Source organism: Labrus bergylta, chromosome 12, assembly GCF_963930695.1.
Source record: "Labrus bergylta chromosome 12, fLabBer1.1, whole genome shotgun sequence".
Lineage (NCBI taxonomy): Eukaryota > Metazoa > Chordata > Actinopteri > Labriformes > Labridae > Labrus > Labrus bergylta.
In genome coordinates, this window is record NC_089206.1 from 17,300,642 (window position 1) to 17,320,230 (window position 19,589).

Consider the following 19,589-nt stretch of genomic DNA (forward strand, 5'->3'; position numbering starts at 1 on the left):
TCGTCCACTTTTAAGTAACCCTTGCCTATGTGCACTATTTAATTAGGAAATAAAGATAAAAAAAATAGATTCCATATCATTGTCAGCACCGAATATACAAAAATACTTTATCAGTATGGCTGTAAAAAGACAATTAGTGGTATGAACTTGAAAACTAATGCTAATGGAGGTTGATAATGGTGTGGGTTTTATTACAGTGTATACCAGTGTCAAATCAGTCTCCACTGTGAATAAACTTTGTGGTAATATCTTATTAAATCAACATAAGCTTAAGTTTTTTTTAATTCAACACAAGCCCAATACATTTTGCCTGACAATTATTGAACCCTAGTGTTCATTCTAGTTATTTTAGCCACAAGCAAAACAATTTGCTTGCCAAGGACAGTGTTGGAAAATTAGCCACAAATTAGCCAATATTACATGTTCTACAATTCTATAATTCCTAAATTACGGTAATTGCAGAATTGTAAAACATTTTGCAGCCAATGTATTACTGTAAACTTAAATATAGTCCAGAAAAATATAATTTGAAATCATATTAGTTTTTTTCTCAGTCCTGACCCTGCAGCTTAAGTGTAGTAAAAACTGGTTCTTAAAGCTTGTGTGATGCCCAGGTGGACACATCACAGGGGAAGCTCCCCTTCAGCAAATCGAACCAGTGCGCATGCGTGGAACATTCGATCACTGTTGGTGTAGCTAACGGCTAGGCTACGGATCCAGCCAACATGGAGAGAAAAGGTAAATCTTTACACCGACACGCCGCACACTGTACGAGAATTGTTTAACCCGCGTGTGTGTTGACAACTGCAGTCGATGTTCCTCCGCGGGCACACACCTAGGTTAAAGCCAAAGCTGCACACATTCAGATGGTGATTTAAATGAACGCGTCTCTGTCACGCACTGTTGAGCTGGTGCGAGCTACGTTAGCTTTCTAGACATTAGCGTTAGCCTCAATGGGACATGTCAGGATAATCCTGCTAGCTGCGTTTAGCTGTGTAGCGCTTTCTGTTTTTTGTCACAGCCTATAAACCGACAACATAACGCACAGTTGGTATATTAAGCTTACACACAGCCCCGTAAGTGTCTGGAATTACTCCATTATCGTTTCTTTTCTTTAGGAGAAATGTAACCTCGATAGGTGGGTAGCTTAGTGATGTAACTCCACGTTAGATGGCTTATAATATCAAACTGTGTATCTGGCACACAGACAGATAAACTGCTGTGGCTGTTTACATTCATCTTTGTCTATATAAATGAACACAACATGACTTCTGAGCTGTAGGTACAGTGTGTTGTTGCCTCAGACAGTGTCATCCTTTTTGTCTCGAGTGTCAACTAGACATCAAACAGTAACCAGACAATGGTAAAAAAAAATAATTGCTCTCTGGTTTCTTCTCACAGTTCTGGCACTACAGGCGAGGAAGAAGAGGGCGAAAGCAAAGAAGACCAGCAAAAAGTGAGTTTCAGTCCCAACTAAGCTCCGTGTCGTATTACAATCTGCAAGCATGCATTCATGAATGATGTCAGATGGAAGAGGGGGGCTGTTTGTTGCAGTGACACTCGTGCTTGTCTGCTCACACTTAAAAATGGACAAAAAAAAAGTCCTTGACTGCATGCTTGCGTTTAAATGTTTATTTTCGTCTGTGCATGGTCCAAAGATTAGAAAGTGAAAGACTGATAAAAAAAAATCCCAAAAGAGTAATTACACTAAGCACCATGGGTTGTTGTTCACAGCTCTTTTTGCATGTTGTTATCATTTGGACAATTATTTTGATAAGATGTAATATTGAAAGATATCTTTATAGTTTGTGCATTATGCAGCGCCTGATAAAATACAGCCAAAGGGCTCTGTCCTTTGATGAAAATGGTGTATAGCATGAAGATTATGCTACGTAGAGGGCTAAAAATAGACTATGCAAAGCGGCGATCTGTGATGCTGATTGTTTAGGTGTACCTAACAATCTACTAATCATGCCATCGGTGGTGTCCTCTGGAGTGTTGCATAACGGCCTGTGCTATATTTAAAAACCAGAGAATGAAGAAGCCCACATCAGCCCACCGAAGCATGGTGTTTCACAGAAAGCAGCACTATTGCAGATACTCACCTCCTGACAGCGTTATCTTCATGGCATGCCTGTCAGACCTAAGACTCATTTAATGCTCAGAAGCTAAATATAACTTAACCATTGCATGCCACAGTTATCCTTGCATGGTGAGAACCATATGTACGGAGGAGCAGAAGGACTCTCAGTCATGCTGAGGACATAACAATCGTCAGTATGCTGGATCAGACGTTGGGATACAAATCAGTTCAATGTACAGTATACCTCTCAAGGTAGACATACATCCCGACTTGAGTGCTGTTTTCACGGCTGCGTCAAAATAGGCACAACCATTCAAAATGAAGGCAGCCATGTTTTATTTTCCTGTCATGGAAAGATTTCTATTTGAGTTTTGTCTGACTCTGCTTTTATTCCTCTGGTCTATCCCTGTCTGCTTTCTTCATTAGTCAACACAGAGCTGTGACTGATCATTCTCTCTTTTTTTTTTTATTACCAGTACAGATTGCTACTCTTCACTAATGTGTATCAATAACAATAATTGCTGTGATACAAGAGTAATGAATGCATTTCAAATGGAAAAAGATATCAGAAATTGCAAATCCTGTTAAAATCCAAAGTTGTCCAAAATCCTGTCTGCTTAAAATAACCATGTGAGGAATGAATAAGTCGGTTGCAGTTTATGTGTAAACCATTAGCCCACTTCTGAGATGGTACAGACCAGTTTAGGATTTGAATGTGATCACAGCTCTCTCCCATGGAGATGAGCAGCCTTAATCTCCTCTGTGGAAGAAGTAACATCAGACTGTTAATAAGTTAATATTAGCTGCCAAACTGTTGGCAAACACTGTTTATAATTGCTCATATATACACAGACACAGTGCTTACCTGTTTCACATGCGATTGCTATTACTTTATCAAGATTTAAGATTTGTATTTGTCACATGCTCATACAGATGTGCAGTAAAATGTTAAGACTGTTTAGCAAGGCCAACACCCACTCTATAAAACACTACAAACAATCTATAAACCCTCTATAAACATAAAATAACTGAATGCATTGTATTGTTTTAGAGATGTTCTGATCTGTAAACTCTGATCAGTTATCCCAACTACACACATCAGAAAGGTTTAAACTCTGAGTGAATCAAAGAACTGTTATCTTTTTTACTTCAAATGAACCAAAATAATGAAACCTTAAATAAGGGATTATTCTCATGAAATGTTTGACATACATACCTCCTAAAAAGCTGGTTTATTCCAATATGAAAGACCATATTTAGTCAAACAACGACTCTAGGCATTCCTGTTGTTCAGTGATGCCAGAATTGATCATTTATTTGTATTGAACAGTAAAAACATGCATACAGAAATAAAAAACCCAAATGTATAATAGGCAAAGACTTTGATTTGTGTTTGTTTGCTTTTAATAAATAATTCATCGCACACATCCGTCTGCCCCTCTTTTGTCTGTACTGGACTTCTTTTGGATTAATGACTAAATACTGATTTGAAATACTGATTTGAAATACTTGTTTTTACGATCCTAAGTTTTAAATCTTTGATGACTTGCTTTAGATGATTTTGTGTCTTCCACCTGACAACCACACAAAATTAGAATATTTAATTATCTTCCAACACCTAGCACTGAAGTCCTGATTCAGCAGTGTTTTATATTTGTCCTAATTGAATGATACAGTTGGACGTTGCACACTGAACCTAAAGTAGGACTGTGCTAAAATTAGCAAAGCCATTCTTGTTCAGACCTGTTGACAGCTGAATAGCTATGCATTAGAAAATACTGCCTGCAGCACAGATGTCTTTAAATATTACCTTGATGTTGTGATGTGTCCTGTGAGATATCTGTGGAAGTAGGAGAGCCTGGGTGGATCTGTTGTGGCAGGAAGTTTGTGACAGCTTCAGCACCATCTTAGAAAATCTAGAAATTCAAATCCAGTTTTGATTACCAGCGGCTCTTCAGTGTCTAGACTGTATTAAAAAAAAACAACCCATTATTATATCAGTAACAAACATTTAAATGAAACTCCAACCACCAAGCCCGACAGTAAACACATGGAAGTGCAGAGGTGGTCACATAAAATGTATGTTGACATGCCAAAACTGCTATTTGTTTACTGAAATATATGTTTATTACTTCAAGTAGATCTGCTCTCTTTGCTCTCTCTGGGAAACTGTGAGACCCACCTTTTTTAAAAGCTTATTTTAAGCATATAATACAAGCGGCAACCTCTCTTGAAAAATGAAGCCAATGCCGAAGTGATAAATCCTGCAGTTTGTCGAGTATCAGCTTGAGGCTGGCTCCAGGAGCCCCTGAAGTCTCATACACACCACAGCCAAGAAAAGCCAGTTTTTACAGCAGCAATTAACAGGTTTATAGCCTTCTACAAAAGATGAAATAGGTCAGGTTAGGTATTGTCTTCATGGGCACACACTGTGGTGAATTCCTTTTTTTTTTAAACAACTTAACTGTCTGTCATAAGTTCTAAAGCCCGCCTCAGTGCCAGCTTTTAGCTTATCATTAGGTTGACAGAAAGTTAGGCTGAGACAGGATTTCCAGCATGGCGGCTGCTGCCCAGGAGCCCCCTGCCGTAAAAGATGGGTGACGTCACCTAGACTTCGTCCATTAATTTGGCAAAGTTCGCAATTGATGTTATCAGAAGTGTTCTGGTTTGGTTTGTAAGTGTTATTAATTAGCATACCCATTACCCATCAGTATCGGTTCATTGTAGGAGAACAGTCCATGTGTATAAAAATTGGACTGGAACCCTTTGGCTATCATCTGACACATATTCACCTTCTTTTTTTTAAAATCTGCATGAACACACAACTACAAATTAGTAGGCTTACAAACAAGTAGTAAATGTCTTATCTAAAGTTTAGAAGTTTTAGACTTGAATCTTCATGTAACTAGTTGTTCTGTGAACAGTCTTTCTTAGAGAATATTTAGTCCAATGTCAGTCAGTAACATTGTGAATCACGTTTAAGTTTCTAATAATTAAATTGAGCAGATAAGGACCAACGCATTTCTTTCTTTTTTTGACATTCAGAGGAAAACAAGACACATGTTTGAAGTTACACCAAAGTCACAACACACAACCAGTTCCAGATGACATCATTCAGGTGACAGTCACAGGTTTAAAGGTTTGATGTCTCTCACATCAGAATAATGCCAACTGCTCTTCTTTGTTTGGACAGTTGATTCCTGTAATGCATTGGGAAGGGACTGGGTGTGGTTGAATTGATAGAGTTTTGGCCTAAGAAGTTGTTCGTCAACTCTAAAAGTTATGTAGACAGACTATATGAAAGAGGTGCTGTTGATCATCACAGGTCTTCTTTAGTTTTGTCATAAATTGTTGAATATCTTCCCCCCCTAATGAAGTCTATGCTTGTTGTTGATTTGCACATTTTTGTCCCATCAGACAGCCAGTCAATCCCAGAGCTCGACAGCCAACCCAACTGGAGGCCTCACCGCAGGAACCTGAAGAACCTGAGGAGATTCTTGGCTCTGATGATGAGGAACAGGAGGACCCCAATGACTACTGCAAAGGTGAGTCCTGTTTCATTACACAGTTGGAACCAGTTGTATTTAACCAGATGGTATCACTTGTTTGGCGAGTATCTATTACTTTTCTTTCTAATGGAGGAGTTTTCCATTAAATTGCTCAAAGTTAACTGAAGTAGGGGCGCTGGTGGTGCAGTGGTTAGTGCGCGCGCCCCATGTATGGAGGGTATAGTCCTCAAAGCGGGCGACCCAGGTTCAAATCCAGCATGTGGCTCCTTTCCCGTCATTCCCTACTCTCTCTCCCTGATTTCCAGCTCTATCCTCTGTCCTGTCTCTCCATTAAAAGCCCAAAAATAAATCTTAGGAAAGAAAAAGTAACTGAAGTAACACAGTTTGGGTATTTATATGGCAGCTACTACAGTCAGGATATTTACATGTTTTTCTGTCTCACTTAATTTAATTTTATTTCTGATTTAGGTGGCTACCACCACGTGAAAGTAGGAGACCTTTACAACGGAAAATATCACGTGATCCGGAAACTTGGCTGGGGACACTTCTCCACAGTGTGGCTTGCCTGGGACATCCAGTACGAACAAAACTTTTACTTCATATTCTTACTGCACTTTTAAAATTTATTTTAAAGCCTGTTGTTGGATACGGATTCAATAGCCACTAACTGTGACACTGTTGTGGTAGGAACTTGTATGGTGCTTCCTGTTAACGAACGTTTCTTGTTCTGTGGTTGCAGGGTGAAGAGGTTTGTTGCAATGAAGGTAGTGAAGAGTGCAGAGCACTACACAGAAACAGCAGTGGATGAGATCAAACTCCTCAGATCTGTAAGTAGCTGATTTCAAACAGTAGCTTTAGGGAGTTGAAATCACAATACTAACTGTATATTATTATTATTTGGCATATTGGGTATATGTGCTTTGCAGTGACAAAGTGACATGTTTGACCGTCCTGTACGTGCCAGTCAAACATAATAAATAAACCCCTATTGTATCAATCACATTTCCTGTTCTTTTTTCCAAGGTAAGAGAGTCAGACCCCGATGATCCCAAACGGGAGATGGTGGTCCAGCTGCTAGATGACTTCAAGATCTCTGGGGTTAATGGAACACGTATCCTTGACAACAACAAATGCTTCCTAGTGCTAACTGGTGCTTTTTTTATTACTCCGTTTTTAATCCTTATGAATCACTTCCTTTTGGAACGACTAAAGTTTGTTGAGTCTCCGAGTAACACATCGTCAAAGAGGGAATCATTCTTTCCCATGGTGTCAAATTTAGCAGGAAAGCAGTATGTCAGTAACAAAGTAAACAACAGGTGATGGGTGAAACTCCACCTATCACAACACTATGGCTGAGTAAGATCCTCTGAATGCCACAGGGATAGCAGTAACTGTAACATGAGACCGCCTAACAACACTGTACTGTGTGCACTCCTGTGACCTGCCCTGCTTTCTTTTCAGTATAAATAATGCTACTCCTGTACCTGAGAGGTAGGTAGGTACGTAGGTTAGATGAACTGGTCCTTTCTGTTTGTGCTGCCCAGGTTTCTTTCAGCTTGACTTTACTTTTATTGAGTTATTATCTTAACTACTTCGATCTTCAGATGTCTGCATGGTGTTTGAGGTGTTGGGCCATCACTTATTAAAGTGGATAATAAAGTCCAATTACCAGGGGCTGCCCCTGCCGTGTGTGAAGAGCATTGTAAGACAGGTAACAGAAGCACCCTCGTTGTCACAACTTCTTTATTCTGCTGACTTCTGCCTTTTTAAAGGTCAATTGGTAGCCTCCAGTGGTTTACACAAGCATCAGCCTCCAAGCTGTCAGTGAGAAAACCAGAAGTGTATGTGATGATTGAACATATAAACAGTAAGCAAGTAAAAGAAGCCCATATTGAGAAAAAAACAAGTCATTAACGGGCATCAATCTCTTATTCAGCATTATATTTCAAAAGACTTGCACTGGATATCTTAACTAAAAAAGGCCTGGGCTGTAACACAGTAGCAACGCAATAATCAAATAGAGTAGAAGAATTGAAGAGAATATCTTATTGTCATTGAACAGGATACAACAACATTTAGAGTGCAACCCAAAAGTTAATAGCAACCATAACACACAGTGGTAATAAAAAACAAAACACTAGCACTGCAATAAATTAAAACTGCACAGTAGTAAATTTAAACACACCAGAAAAACTAAGTTTAAAGATAGTATGACCTAAGTTGCATCAGCTTAAATAGAGCAAAGCCATTACATTTGGACGTGCCGCCGTCTTCCAACAACTCCCTGCCGGTACCACACATATCTCAACTTTGGACATTGTTCCTAAATATGAATGGATTAAGTAGCCTATTGCTCAGCAGAAATAGGAACAGCTTGCAGTCTGCAGTTTTTTTTATACGCTGGAGAATGCTGTCACTGTAAAGCAGTGTAAGGGCTTGTGAGTGTAAGTCCTGTAAGATGGGGAGTAGTTGACAATAAATGGTAACATGACATAAATTATTTTGAGGGTCACTGGCAGCTAGACTAGAAGTGCCTAATGGCATTTCTTGACCTTAGAGGATCAGAGTAAAACAGATTTAAACTTGAAACATCCCTTTCAGGAAGTTACTGGTAATCATTACTTGCTACTTTGATTTGATGATGAGCAGATTTCCGTTGTATCATTTAACTGGCAATATCATTAAACAACATGTAATTTCTCAGGTACTCCAAGGCCTGGACTACCTGCACACAAAGTGTCAGATCATCCACACAGACATCAAGCCAGAGAATATTCTGATGAGTGTTGATGAGCCTTACGTCCGCAAGCTTGCAGCTGAAGCCACAGAGTGGCAGAGGGCAGGGGCGCCTCCCCCCTCGGGTTCAGCAAGTATGAGAGACACACACTCAAACAATGTTCTTATTTACATTCATGGGCACAGTTTGGTAACAGTTTGTACTCATCTGATGTTCTCTTTTCAGTAAGCACAGCGCCTGCTCCCAAACAGGTACACCTTGTCCATCATTCATTTTTTTTTGACATCAGAAACACATAAAATCAGTCCCACAAATATGCAGCCAACAGCAAGAGTAATTTGTACTCTTATTTGTTTATTTACAGACAGTAAAAATGTCCAAGAACAAGAAGAAAAAGTTAAAAAAGAAGCAGAAGCGTCAGGCAGAGCTCCTGGAGAAGTGCATCTTAGACCTGGAGGAGATTGAAAAGACCACAGAGACTCGAGAGGAGGAGGATGATGAAGATGAGGACCCACAGTCGCCAAAGGGACGGGCCTGTGCTCCTCTCAGACAGGTGTCTCTTCAGGAACTAGGAAATGAGGAAATAGAGGGTAAGAAGCCGCCAGAAATATACACTTAAATTCTTATTAGAAGATCTGTCATGAAAATCCTGGTATGAGTCATTTGGCTGTAATCTGTCTTTCTCTGACACTCCAGAGAGCTTGAGTGCAGATTTCATGAGGACGGGACCAGAAGCACTGTCAGAAGTAAACTGTAACGGCCACGTGGAGGTGGACAAGAAGCAGTCCCAATGGAGGGACGAAGACCAACACAACGGCAACGCAGAACCCACAGAGAAATGTGCCAGTCAGGAGGAGCAGCACAACGAGTCCACTGTCAACTCTGTCTGTAATGGTGTAGACTCTGCAGATCTCAAGGAGCTGGACACTGACACTGGTGGCAGGGGTGCTCACAGCAGTGGAATCAGGGAGAGATGTCTTTCTGCTGGTCTGGAGGAGGGAGAGCTGGAGAAAAGCATTTTACTGGAGGAGGAAGACGACTGTCAATATACAACCGAGGAAGGACTGAGCAACGGTCAGTCAGCCAAATTCAGTTAAGAGGTTTTGTGGTAGCTTTCTGCTCTGGCTGGCCTGCTTTGGGATTTTTAATAAAGCTCAGCCATGTAAACTTACTACACTGATCATCAGTCTGTTCCTTATTGGATGTGTAGTTCATTTTATCTCTCTGTGTCTCTCTGCTCTCACGTAGGCAAGCAAACAGCGGGAGCCCTGCTAGTTAACCCTCTTGAGCCACTCAATGCAGACAAGATCAAGGTCAAGATTGCAGACTTGGGAAATGCCTGCTGGGTGGTGAGTAGACCTCTAATGACCTGAGGGATTTCCTGATTAGTGATCAAGCCCTACAGTAAGAGTCACATCCAATGTCATGTAGCTATTAACCGAGTCAAATCTTGAGATATGTTACGTTCTTGAAAACGATTCTCCCATCGTAACAGGACTCTATCTGTAGGCTTTGTTCATTGCATGTCATGAAATCTTATTTTTTTATAATTCATTTCTTCTTATCTCACTCCCTCTTTTAGCACAAGCACTTTACAGAAGACATCCAGACACGGCAGTACCGGTCCTTAGAGGTACTCATTGGATCTGGATATAGCACACCGGCCGACATATGGAGCACAGCCTGCATGGTGAGCGTAAAAATAATACCATAGTAATTAACCTTAACTCTTTGAACGAGAACTTTAAAAAAAAAAAAAAATCTGTCATCTGTGTTTTGTTTTCATAGAAAGATAGTTATACTTTATTTATCCCCACCTGGGAATGAAAGAAAATAGAAAATGTCAGTGGGTTGGGAGTCTAACACAGTCTCTGTGAAACACATGTACCTGTCACATTTCAAGAGAAGAGACAAATCAAATCAATTTAAATACATTCAATGACAGAGCTCCTTTGAAAAACAGACTCAAAGAATCACAAAGTAGTAATGGAAAAACATCAGTACTGCAATCAGCAATCGACTCAACTTTTATTTTAAACTTTGGTATCAATACCGACCCTGATGCTACAACTGTTGCATCTTTAGTTTATGGGCCTCCAAGACCTATCTATGGATATGAAACAGTTGAAGACAGTTGAAGTAAGGAACTAAACCTAATATAATAATTACCAATGAAGTGAATTCATGTCAAGTTTATTTGTATCACACCTTAAAATAAAAAACCTTCACTATCTCCTGCAAACACATTTAAAACTTGAGCTGATAAAAAGTGCTTACAGGAAAGATGTCCATGCTGAACACATTACTACTGCGGAGTTCAAAGTTAAAGTCCTCAGTCGTGTTATGAAAGTGTAGCCAGTGTGAGAATGTTTCTCTCTTGAGCAGTGGCTTTTCCTGTGTTTATGCTACGTGTGTTCTCTCCTCAGGCCTTTGAGCTTGCCACAGGGGACTACTTGTTTGAACCACATTCTGGAGAAGATTATTCCAGGGATGAAGGTATTTGCCGGGACTTCCTCTTCCAGTCTTTTCTCTGTTTGATACTATTATTACTCGCATTCGCATTAAGTGCCAAATTTAGAAGTGCTTTTGAAATGTATGCGTCAGTGGTAAGAATTGTTTAGCGATAGTGATGGCTGTTGAAAGCTACTGCTCCTATGAAAAGCTTCACAGTGTTTTTTAATTCGTAACATTGGCCCTCATTACTGTTTTTATTGCCAATATGAATACTTAAAGTAACTTTCCAAACATCTAGAAGTGTTTCACAGGAGGCATGGCGAGTTATGACCCACACTGCCAATAATGGTGCAGTTTGCATTATAAGTGTACTTTCTCACAGTGTTAACACTGAAATGAGGTACTCCATTACAGTGATTCCAAATGTTCTCATATTTACATCGAACTTAGTGTCAGTGTTGTGATGATGAGTACCATCATTCCTGTGTTTATTTCCTCTCTTAACACCTCAAACCACATTTTTGTCTTCCCACACTGGAGACTGGGCCATCTTTCATTTCTTTGAAATCTCTTTCTCACTCACCCTTCACATTTCTTTCTTCTCCTCCTTTCGCTCTCTTTATGTTGATGTTGGCTTGCTGCTTACTTTGAGGTGTGTGTAGTTGACTTGACTCAGATGCAGCCTGGCAGGTATGTGCTGAGATCTCTCTCTCAGTTTATGGACACATGCCCTGCAGCAGTGCATCTGCTTTGTCACCTACAGTACGTACACTCACGAGGCTGCCGCTCTTTTCATCCTTCCACTATTTCCTCTTGTGTTGTGGGAATGTCCCTTTATTTTCTAATCACTCATTCTGCATCTCCTGTTAGACTTTTAGGACATACTGATGTGTTGGCTTTGCTTTAAGCTGTATTTTAAGTTAGTTTGCATCTTCATGATTTTATGTTTGATTTAAAAGTGAATCGCTTTGACGTTTAAATGCCTGCGAGAGCTTTTAATGTATAATAACAAGAGGCTTCCCATACACGTGCTTCTTGTCATATGAGGCTGTCATCATCATCCATTGTTCCTACTACATTGTTCCAGATAACTGTTCGCCATCTCTCCCTTGTCCCCTCTCCTGTTTGCCATCTCCTCCATCTTTACCCTCTCACTTTCTGTCTTCCCTCTCCTCCTCGGATGTGCCTCATTTCCAGACCATCTTGCTCTCATGATTGAGTTGCTCGGTAAAATCCCTCGTCACTATGCGCTGAGTGGGAAATACTCACAGGAATACTTCAACAAGAGAGGTATGAAACCCCTCTGTCTGTGGCCTGCTCAGGGAACAATGGAAGGGAGGTGTGTGGAGGGAGAGGTCCTGTCACCTGGCACACTTGGAACTACTAAAGTTGTGTGCAGGCCAGTGGGCAAGATATTCAGTACAGACTAGTCAGTGTCTGATACTTTAATCAGTGCCATCAGACATAGATTCAAGAAGTAGAAGTTCTGCCAAAAAATGCCCAGCTGTGGTACACTGTGCTCCTTCTTTGTTGTTGCCAGAGAACTTGGCTTGACAACAATTGTGTTGATCCCTGGAGTGAATTTCATTAAGTTGTAAGGTCAGCTTCAACTTTATTATTATCCCAAAGGAAATTAGATCTGTAGCAGGCAACACGACACGACAGGTACACAAAAGACAACATCAGAAATACAGACAGAAAATCCAAAGCTCAAGTGAAAAACAGGCACTTCAACCACACTGAGCCAGAGGCTGAAACAGTTCAGACACAGCACAGAGAAGTGCAATGAAGTGCTGTGCAGTCTGTGAAAAATAAATAGTTATGACTAATCAAGCTAAAATAGGTAAGAGAAAAAAACATTTAAATAATCAGGAATACAATCTCAAATTGTGATCTAAAAACCTGTTTTACCCACAAAAAAAACCATAAGAAAACAGCGAAGTTAGGCCAGCAGATTCAGCTTTTCATTGGCAACAGGAATGAAAGAATGTCTGGCACGTCTTGTTTTGGTTTGAGGCATTCTGTAACGACGGCCAGAAGAAAGGAGATCAGACTCAACAAACAGAGGGTGGCCAGGACAGTTAAGTATCTGTTAATAATGAGGTCAAAGTATTTATAACACAAACAACGATATTTAACTGAATAAGATCACATAAACAATAACCAGACACAGGGTACCAGTTGGCCTAGCGGTTAGGTTGCACACAACATGTACAGAGGCTGTTGTACCTCCAAGTGGGCGACCCCAGTGTACTCTGTCTTGCCTAGTCAATAAATCTTTTGTTTCTCTTAAGCACCACTGTAGCTGGTACTATCTCCTTTAAGAGATGTTCTGCAGGGCAAAACAAATGACTACTAGTCTGAATGATTGGAATAGCACCCTGGCAGTCACTGTGATGCAGAACCTTGTTAACATTTAGTTCATGCCTCAGTGCATTTTTCCTGTTTCTGTGACAGAACATTGAAAGGGCTTGATGGTATGATAACAAAACCCTTTTCTTTCAATATACACAAACCACAAAGATCAGGGAGTTGAGGATCATTTTGGATTCTCATGTTGTAGGTCGTGAAATAAAATATTTGTATAACCAAATGTTTTATAAACAGGCTGATCAGTTAAAGGCTGATTAAAAATTGTCCCCATGTTCTCTTGAAATTCCACCCAAATGTAGCATTAACCCCTTTACATTTCTCCTCAAACTGAAGCTCATGATTCTTGACTTGGAGATAAAAAAAAGGCAAAGAACTTCATGGCTCTTGAATGTCTAATAGCAATGTTGAACCCTGAGTTTTTCTAAAGTAGGTCTGTGCACCCAAACCTCTGCAACAATCTTGCCCATTTGAACGATCTCTTCCTCAACCCCCCCACCCACACCCCCTGAGTGGGCCTTTGACTGGAACACTGTCTTATGAATCTGTTTCTTTTGTCTGTCTTTCCCTCTCCTCTTACAAACTGTCTGACCGTATAGACCATATAGCGCTGATCATTGAGCTGCTGGGGACTGTCCCACGCAAACTCATAATGAATGGCAAATATTCCAAGGATTTTTTCACCAAGAAAGGTAAAAAAAAAAAGAAGTACCAGTGTCTGGATTTGCAATGGTTTTCTCATAACCTTGTGCCGCTTATGCTGAGAGTATGAACTTTTTCCAGTTTTTGAGTGTTTTTCACTTAATTCCTATGATAATAATAATTTTTTTCATAACACTTTGACTAAGTATCAAGTAATATTTAAAAAATGGCTGATGCAGATATTGGAACATGATTCTTTACTCTTAAATACTTTGTAAATATCATCATTGCATGTTGCATGGATCTGATACAGCGTTGTGTGGCTGTGGTTGTGTGCAGGTGAATTGAAACACATTACCAAGCTGAAGCCGTGGGGTCTGCTGGAGGTGCTGGTCGACAAGTACGAGTGGCCCCGCGAAGAAGCCGAGTGCTTCACCGACTTCCTGATTCCCATGCTAGAGCTGATCCCAGAGAAAAGAGCAACGGCTGCCGAGTGCTTGCGGCATCCCTGGCTCACCCTCTAGTGGAGATCTCTAGCCATTGCACCTCCCTTTCTTACCCCTTTTTTTTTTTTTCTCCAGAGACTGCAACAGGTCACTTTTCCAGTTTGGGCATATCAGATGAATATTTATTTCTCTTTTTGTTTGTTGTTTTGGATTTCTTACGTTCTTCGTTTTTTGAACTAATGCTTCTGTGTATGTTTGTATTTGTTGGTTCTTCTCTCGGTGTGCCGACGTCCAGGAATCCAGTGGGTTATATTACTTTGTGCTCATGTTGGCTCCAACTGCTGTGCTCCGTTCACCCACCCAATTAAGCAAACCTGTTATTGTACTGCTAGTGACTCATCCTTGTTTGTTACACTCCTGCACTAAAATACAAACAAATCAAGGATATGTAGCTTTTATTGGTAATTTTTGTTCCCTTTAAAGGAACATACTATCACTTCTTTTCTCGTACATTTTCATTAGTGCTGTGTTGTTTTTTAAAATGAGTTATTTCATCTTCTATTACACATGTAAGGTATATATTTTGTATTTGTAAAGTAGGCTAAGGAAGTTGCACACTGGGCTGACATTTACACTGACTGTGGTAATAGCATTTCTGCAAATAGATCCTCTAGTTTAACATCAACTGTCTGATGAAGTAGGTCACATTATTTAGATATATCAAAAAAAAAAAACAGTTAGTGTAGGTTAGTTACTTCTAACAGTGAACTTTCATTCTCATGGGAGGCTGGTTTTCTCATACACCGAACACGATTCAGGAATATAGTATTTTAAAAGGTTTCAACAAGACATGTTAAGGAGCCCAATCGAAAGGAAAAAAGTGGAAATAAACTGTATATATCTGTACCAAAGAGTTTGCCTTTATGTAAATGACAGTTATGTACAGTTTTTAACAAATCTTATATCATAGCTAAAACGATTTAGCTGGGTAGCTGTGTTTTAATAAAGTGTATGGAAGATGTGTTCGAGCTCAGTTGTATGAATGGCCAACTGTTCAATAATATCACTGTTTTTAGAAATGGGGAGATCTGGTGTTCTGTCATGGTGTCCAAATTTGATCATATCAAAGTAAACTATCTTTATCTGTTAAAGTTGAGCTGAACGGAAAAAAAAAAAAAACTAAATTTACATCAGTTTCATGAGATCTTAGCTTTTGTGTGAGCTGTTAATTTACGAAACTGTACTACACACCATACAATAAAACAGATGTTCATACAAAACTAATGTCTGCACAGATTTATTTTTTATTAAATGTTTGATAAGAAGAATATTTTTTGAGGTGTTTTTAGGTTTGAGAAGCACTTAGTTCATTAACCAAAAGTCACCTTAACTTTATAAAACAAGAGGAATATATATATTAAAAAAAAGGCAAGTTAGAAGATCAGTTTGATCTCAGCTTCATCAAGACTCCTCTGGTTGCTTGTTTTTTTGCCATCAAAGTACATCTGCATCACACTGGGCTCTTCATTGGTCGTGTTCATCAGGAGTTATCTGCAAAAAGGAATGAATACCCTTAGGGATTTATATTTAATGTTAGTTACTAACTCACTCCATAGTAGTGGCCTGTTGACACCCAAACATAACATTAAGTTAACATAGAAATCCACCATTTCAAAAACAACTTAATAAGGGGAGAGATAATGGGGTAGGGCTGTTGCCTCACAGCAAGGAGGTTCATGGTTTTCAATCCCCGGCCTCTCTGTGTGGAGTTTGCATGTTCTCCCTGTGCCAATTGGTGGCTCTAAATTGCCCGAAGGTGTGAATGTGAGTGTGACTGGTTGTCTGTCTCTATACGTCAGCCCTGTGATTGACTGGCAAACAGTCCAGGGTGTACCCCGCCTCTCGCCTATGACATGCACCAAACAGCCCCAGGATCAGGAGTTGAACCTGCGACTGGTGCGATGAAATCTGTATCCTCTTTAAATGGGGCGCCAGCTCTAACAACTAAACTTAATCAGGGCCCCCGCTTACTTTTCTAAGAGTTAAAAAAAAAAAAAAAAGTACTATTAATTTCCTATATTTCCGCAGTAGGTTACACTCTGGGAGTATTTGAACTTGAAGCTGTATCAAAAGGTTAGTATTTTTCATGCTGCTTCACTTGTCACATTGTCTTTGCTTACTGGGACACTTAAAAAGAACACAGACATCATCATTTGTTATCAGTAGACTAACATCTGTTTGATTCTTACATTATAAAGGAAAGTCTGTGGGGAAAAATGACTCAAACATTCTGACTCAAAATTTCAAGCCTAAGACATTACATGTTCAATTCCCTATACTCTCATCTGCACCTCCGACCTTTACATGTTTACATTAACCCTTACCGCCTCCGTCCACCTCAAAGTCATCGGGCAGCAGTTTGTCCTGCCTGTTGCCGAGGGTGAAGGACAGAAAGGCCAGAAGCAGGGCATCCAGAATGCTGATGATGGCCAGGATGTAGGCCCAGCGCACTGTGCAGTTCCCCAGGCTGTATTTATCTGTCCTCTGACCACACATCCTCTTCACCTCCGGAGAGTCCCAACCGTCCGGGTAGATCATGCAGCCCATCACCATCAACACGGCTGTGGGTTGAGGAGAAGGACAATGAAGTGGTGAGATAATGACCTACTTGAATAATACATATTGATTAGAGATATTCTTCTGATCTTCAGGATGTACCCTCATGAATTATAAGTGCAGCAGGGCAAAGGGTGCACGATGTTGCTATTTGGATGGTGTAGACATCTGTTGAGAAAAGTCTTTCATCCGGTAACATTTCTTCAGATTTCTTAAAATTAAATGATGTATCATATGATAAAATATTAGTTAAAGGATGGCAGAGCATTTTGTTTTTACTTCTAGTGTGGAGCTGGACTGATATATCAATATCAGAGGATATTAACACCTCGAAATGTTCCTATAGTAACACATCTGTATGGATGCTGACATGATATCATTAGGCTTATCTGTTTACTATCATAGAAAGGTCAAGGTTCATTCATGCTCAAAAATTCATTATATTGACTGCCATGATGGTTATTGGGAATTTCTTCCCCTCTGTCACAGTATCAGCCGTGATGTAGATATTTAGTTGATGGTTGTTCTGCATTTTAATTGCAGGAGTTTTAATTGTGAATGTGTTTTCCATTGTCTTATAGGCACTTAGACTTCAGCAAAGCTACCATTCCACACAGGCCTTTTATCACAGCTCTGGTTTCCTTGGATCCATTTTGAGTGAGGTGCAGGACTAGATCAGTTAACAACACAGCAACACCTCTTCGTGTTACATGTGAGTTATTCTCCATCAGAGGTGTCAGGGCTGAAACTGGATCCCTTATTGGCTCCCACAGTGATGAGCATCACAGTACAAACACATCACGCTTGAAACCAGAGAGGTGAGAAGGCAACTCATGACTGAGTGAGTTTATCACCTCTCACCCACAGGAGAGACACAGGTCTCTGTCTCTAGACCTGCTGCCTCACTTCAGTGTTTAGATGTTCACGTGCTGAAGGTTTTTAGAGATTTGAAAGGTGTAACTGTATCATCATGACAAAATGAACAAGCTCGGTCCTAAAAGTTGTAATTAAGCTGACATTATACAGTTTTAAAAAGGAGAATACACGTTGGAGTCACTTTCCCTCTTAATGTTTCTCATTCGACTATGATCTTTAACTCTGGCCTATATTTTTATTTTATTTTAATAAAAAAAATAGGAACCTTGAATTAATATTTTAAGCTGGTTGGTGACAAAGTAACTACCGGTATGTTAACGTGCTAATGAAGAAATCAACAAACGCAATGCCTCTCTATAGACAATCTTCTAGGATATACACACTATTCTTATTGATAGTTTAGATTTTTATCAAACTATTTCTTCCCATAAAAAGTTTCACTGTCACTCTAAATTATTATTCTTAACTTAAGCATTATTATGTATTGGATTTTACTTTCCAAAATAATTTGTATGGCACTCATTCATTGTTTATGTTCATCTTGTATATTTCTACGAGTCTTTGTTTTCCATAGTGTAAAGCACATTAATCTGCATTTCTTTTAAGAAAGGGTTAAACTCAGAACTTACTACAATAGCACAACAGTATTCAAAGATAAAGTACTTCTTATGCATAGTAGGCACATTTGTATAGATTTATGTTATTAAATCACCCTAATGCAACCAGGATTTGACTGGTGGTCGTGGATAGTTCGGGTCTTATCAACTTGGAATGATTTTGATCTGCTACTCTTGTCAATATAAGCATCCTGTTTACATTTTTGATCCATTTGTATGTTTAAAACACCAGAATATAGTTTATACGTGTATAGACCAGAGTATAATATAAAGTAGAACACAATGGAAGTCTTTATCACAGAACTTCAGAAGTGTAAAGTGCTGCAGAAAAATAACGGAGCACACGTCTGCTCACCGGAGGCCAGCTGCATCCAGGCGCAGATCCGGTACACGTTCCCGGCGTTGCAGAAGAAGAAGAGGCTGAAGCAGACCATGGTGCCCACGATCAGCAGCATGGAGGTCCCCACGAAGAACATTGCCGTCCTGAAAGCCGGGGAGGGGATGGAGCCAAAGTCCAGCACGCTGCCCTTACAGATGAGCTCTGAGGTGAGCGCGTTACCAATGCAATAGTGGAAGAGGCCGAAGTAGCCAGCCTGCGGGGTGTTGACGCTGTCCCCGATCCAGAAGGGCTGGATGAAGACCACCACGGTGATGATGACGAAGCAGATGGTGAACACGGCCCACATTGCACCAATGGCGCGCGAGTTTCTCACATAGTTAGTGTGGTAGATTTTGGCGGCTTCTTGAGCCGGAAGAAGGTCCATGTTTGCGAAAAAGTTAGTATCTGATTAAAAAAAAAAAAAACTTTAAGAAAAGAAGTCAGCTTTTCTAAAATACCCCTTATGTTGATTTAAATTGTTAACATTTTCTTAACAAACCAAAAAAAAAAGTAATTCAGATATCCTCTAGTCTTTAAACGCTTCACCAATAGTCAACACCTGTTTAGGCTGAAGCGGCTCTGCGATGTCCGTTCTGTTTCAGCATTCAGCACCCTGGACAGCACCCGCCTCCTGCTCTGACGTCAGAGATTGACAGCTGTCCGACGACTTTCCCAAACCTGAAAATACAGACTTTCCTACCGGGTTAAAGAGAAACTTCCTATAGTGCTGTTTAATTGAACTTTAATGTTCGTGCAGATGTTCAGTTTACTGAGTAACCTGAGTCTCTGATTAAAGAAGAGCAGACGTAACTCAGTTAATATAGGTCAGGTAAGAATAACCATACTTAATGTCTTTTTCT

The 19,589-nt window shown here is 39.9% G+C and overlaps 2 protein-coding genes across 5 annotated transcripts; one reads left to right on the plus strand and one right to left on the minus strand.

The window, feature by feature from the left end:
- Positions 1–601: 601 nt before the first annotated feature.
- On the plus strand, positions 602–15,262 carry srpk1a (SRSF protein kinase 1a). 4 transcript variants are annotated; one of them, XM_020648272.3, is made up of 16 exons: positions 602–738; positions 1,402–1,456; positions 5,501–5,628; positions 6,061–6,169; positions 6,332–6,419; positions 6,616–6,703; positions 7,197–7,303; positions 8,297–8,462; positions 8,555–8,580; positions 8,694–8,919; positions 9,026–9,421; positions 9,578–9,678; positions 9,912–10,019; positions 10,756–10,825; positions 11,981–12,073; positions 14,135–15,262. In XM_020648272.3, exons 1-16 carry the CDS (start codon positions 726–728, stop codon positions 14,317–14,319), a joined length of 1,959 nt encoding a protein of 652 aa, XP_020503928.2. In that variant the 5' UTR covers positions 602–725; the 3' UTR covers positions 14,320–15,262. The 4 variants fall into 4 exon arrangements, with proteins under 4 accessions (XP_020503928.2, XP_020503929.2, XP_020503930.2 ...); XM_020648273.3 differs by lacking the exon at positions 11,981–12,073 and adding an exon at positions 13,753–13,845; XM_020648274.3 differs by having other exon boundaries at positions 610–738; positions 9,026–9,403.
- A 267-nt stretch (positions 15,263–15,529) lies between these two features.
- Positions 15,530–19,365, minus strand: lhfpl5b (LHFPL tetraspan subfamily member 5b). The gene is made up of 3 exons (XM_020648294.3): positions 18,706–19,365; positions 16,626–16,862; positions 15,530–15,792 (listed from the first exon to the last, which is right to left on the minus strand). Exons 1-3 carry the CDS (start codon positions 19,112–19,114, stop codon positions 15,782–15,784), a joined length of 657 nt encoding a protein of 218 aa, XP_020503950.1. The 5' UTR covers positions 19,115–19,365; the 3' UTR covers positions 15,530–15,781.
- Positions 19,366–19,589: the final 224 nt, after the last annotated feature.

Coding starts and splice junctions, on each gene's coding strand:
- srpk1a (XM_020648272.3), top strand. Junction 6,170..6,331: donor TGGCTTGCCTGGGACATCCA/GTACGAACAAAA, acceptor CTGTGGTTGCAG/GGTGAAGAGGTTTGTTGCAA. Junction 9,422..9,577: donor CGGTCAGTCAGCCAAATTCA/GTTAAGAGGTTT, acceptor GCTCTCACGTAG/GCAAGCAAACAGCGGGAGCC.
- lhfpl5b (XM_020648294.3), bottom strand. CDS start 19,114: ATGGACCTTCTTCCGGCTCAAGAAGCCGCCAAAATCTACCACACTAAC. Junction 16,863..18,705: donor CTGGATGCAGCTGGCCTCCG/GTGAGCAGACGT, acceptor CTCAACCCACAG/CCGTGTTGATGGTGATGGGC.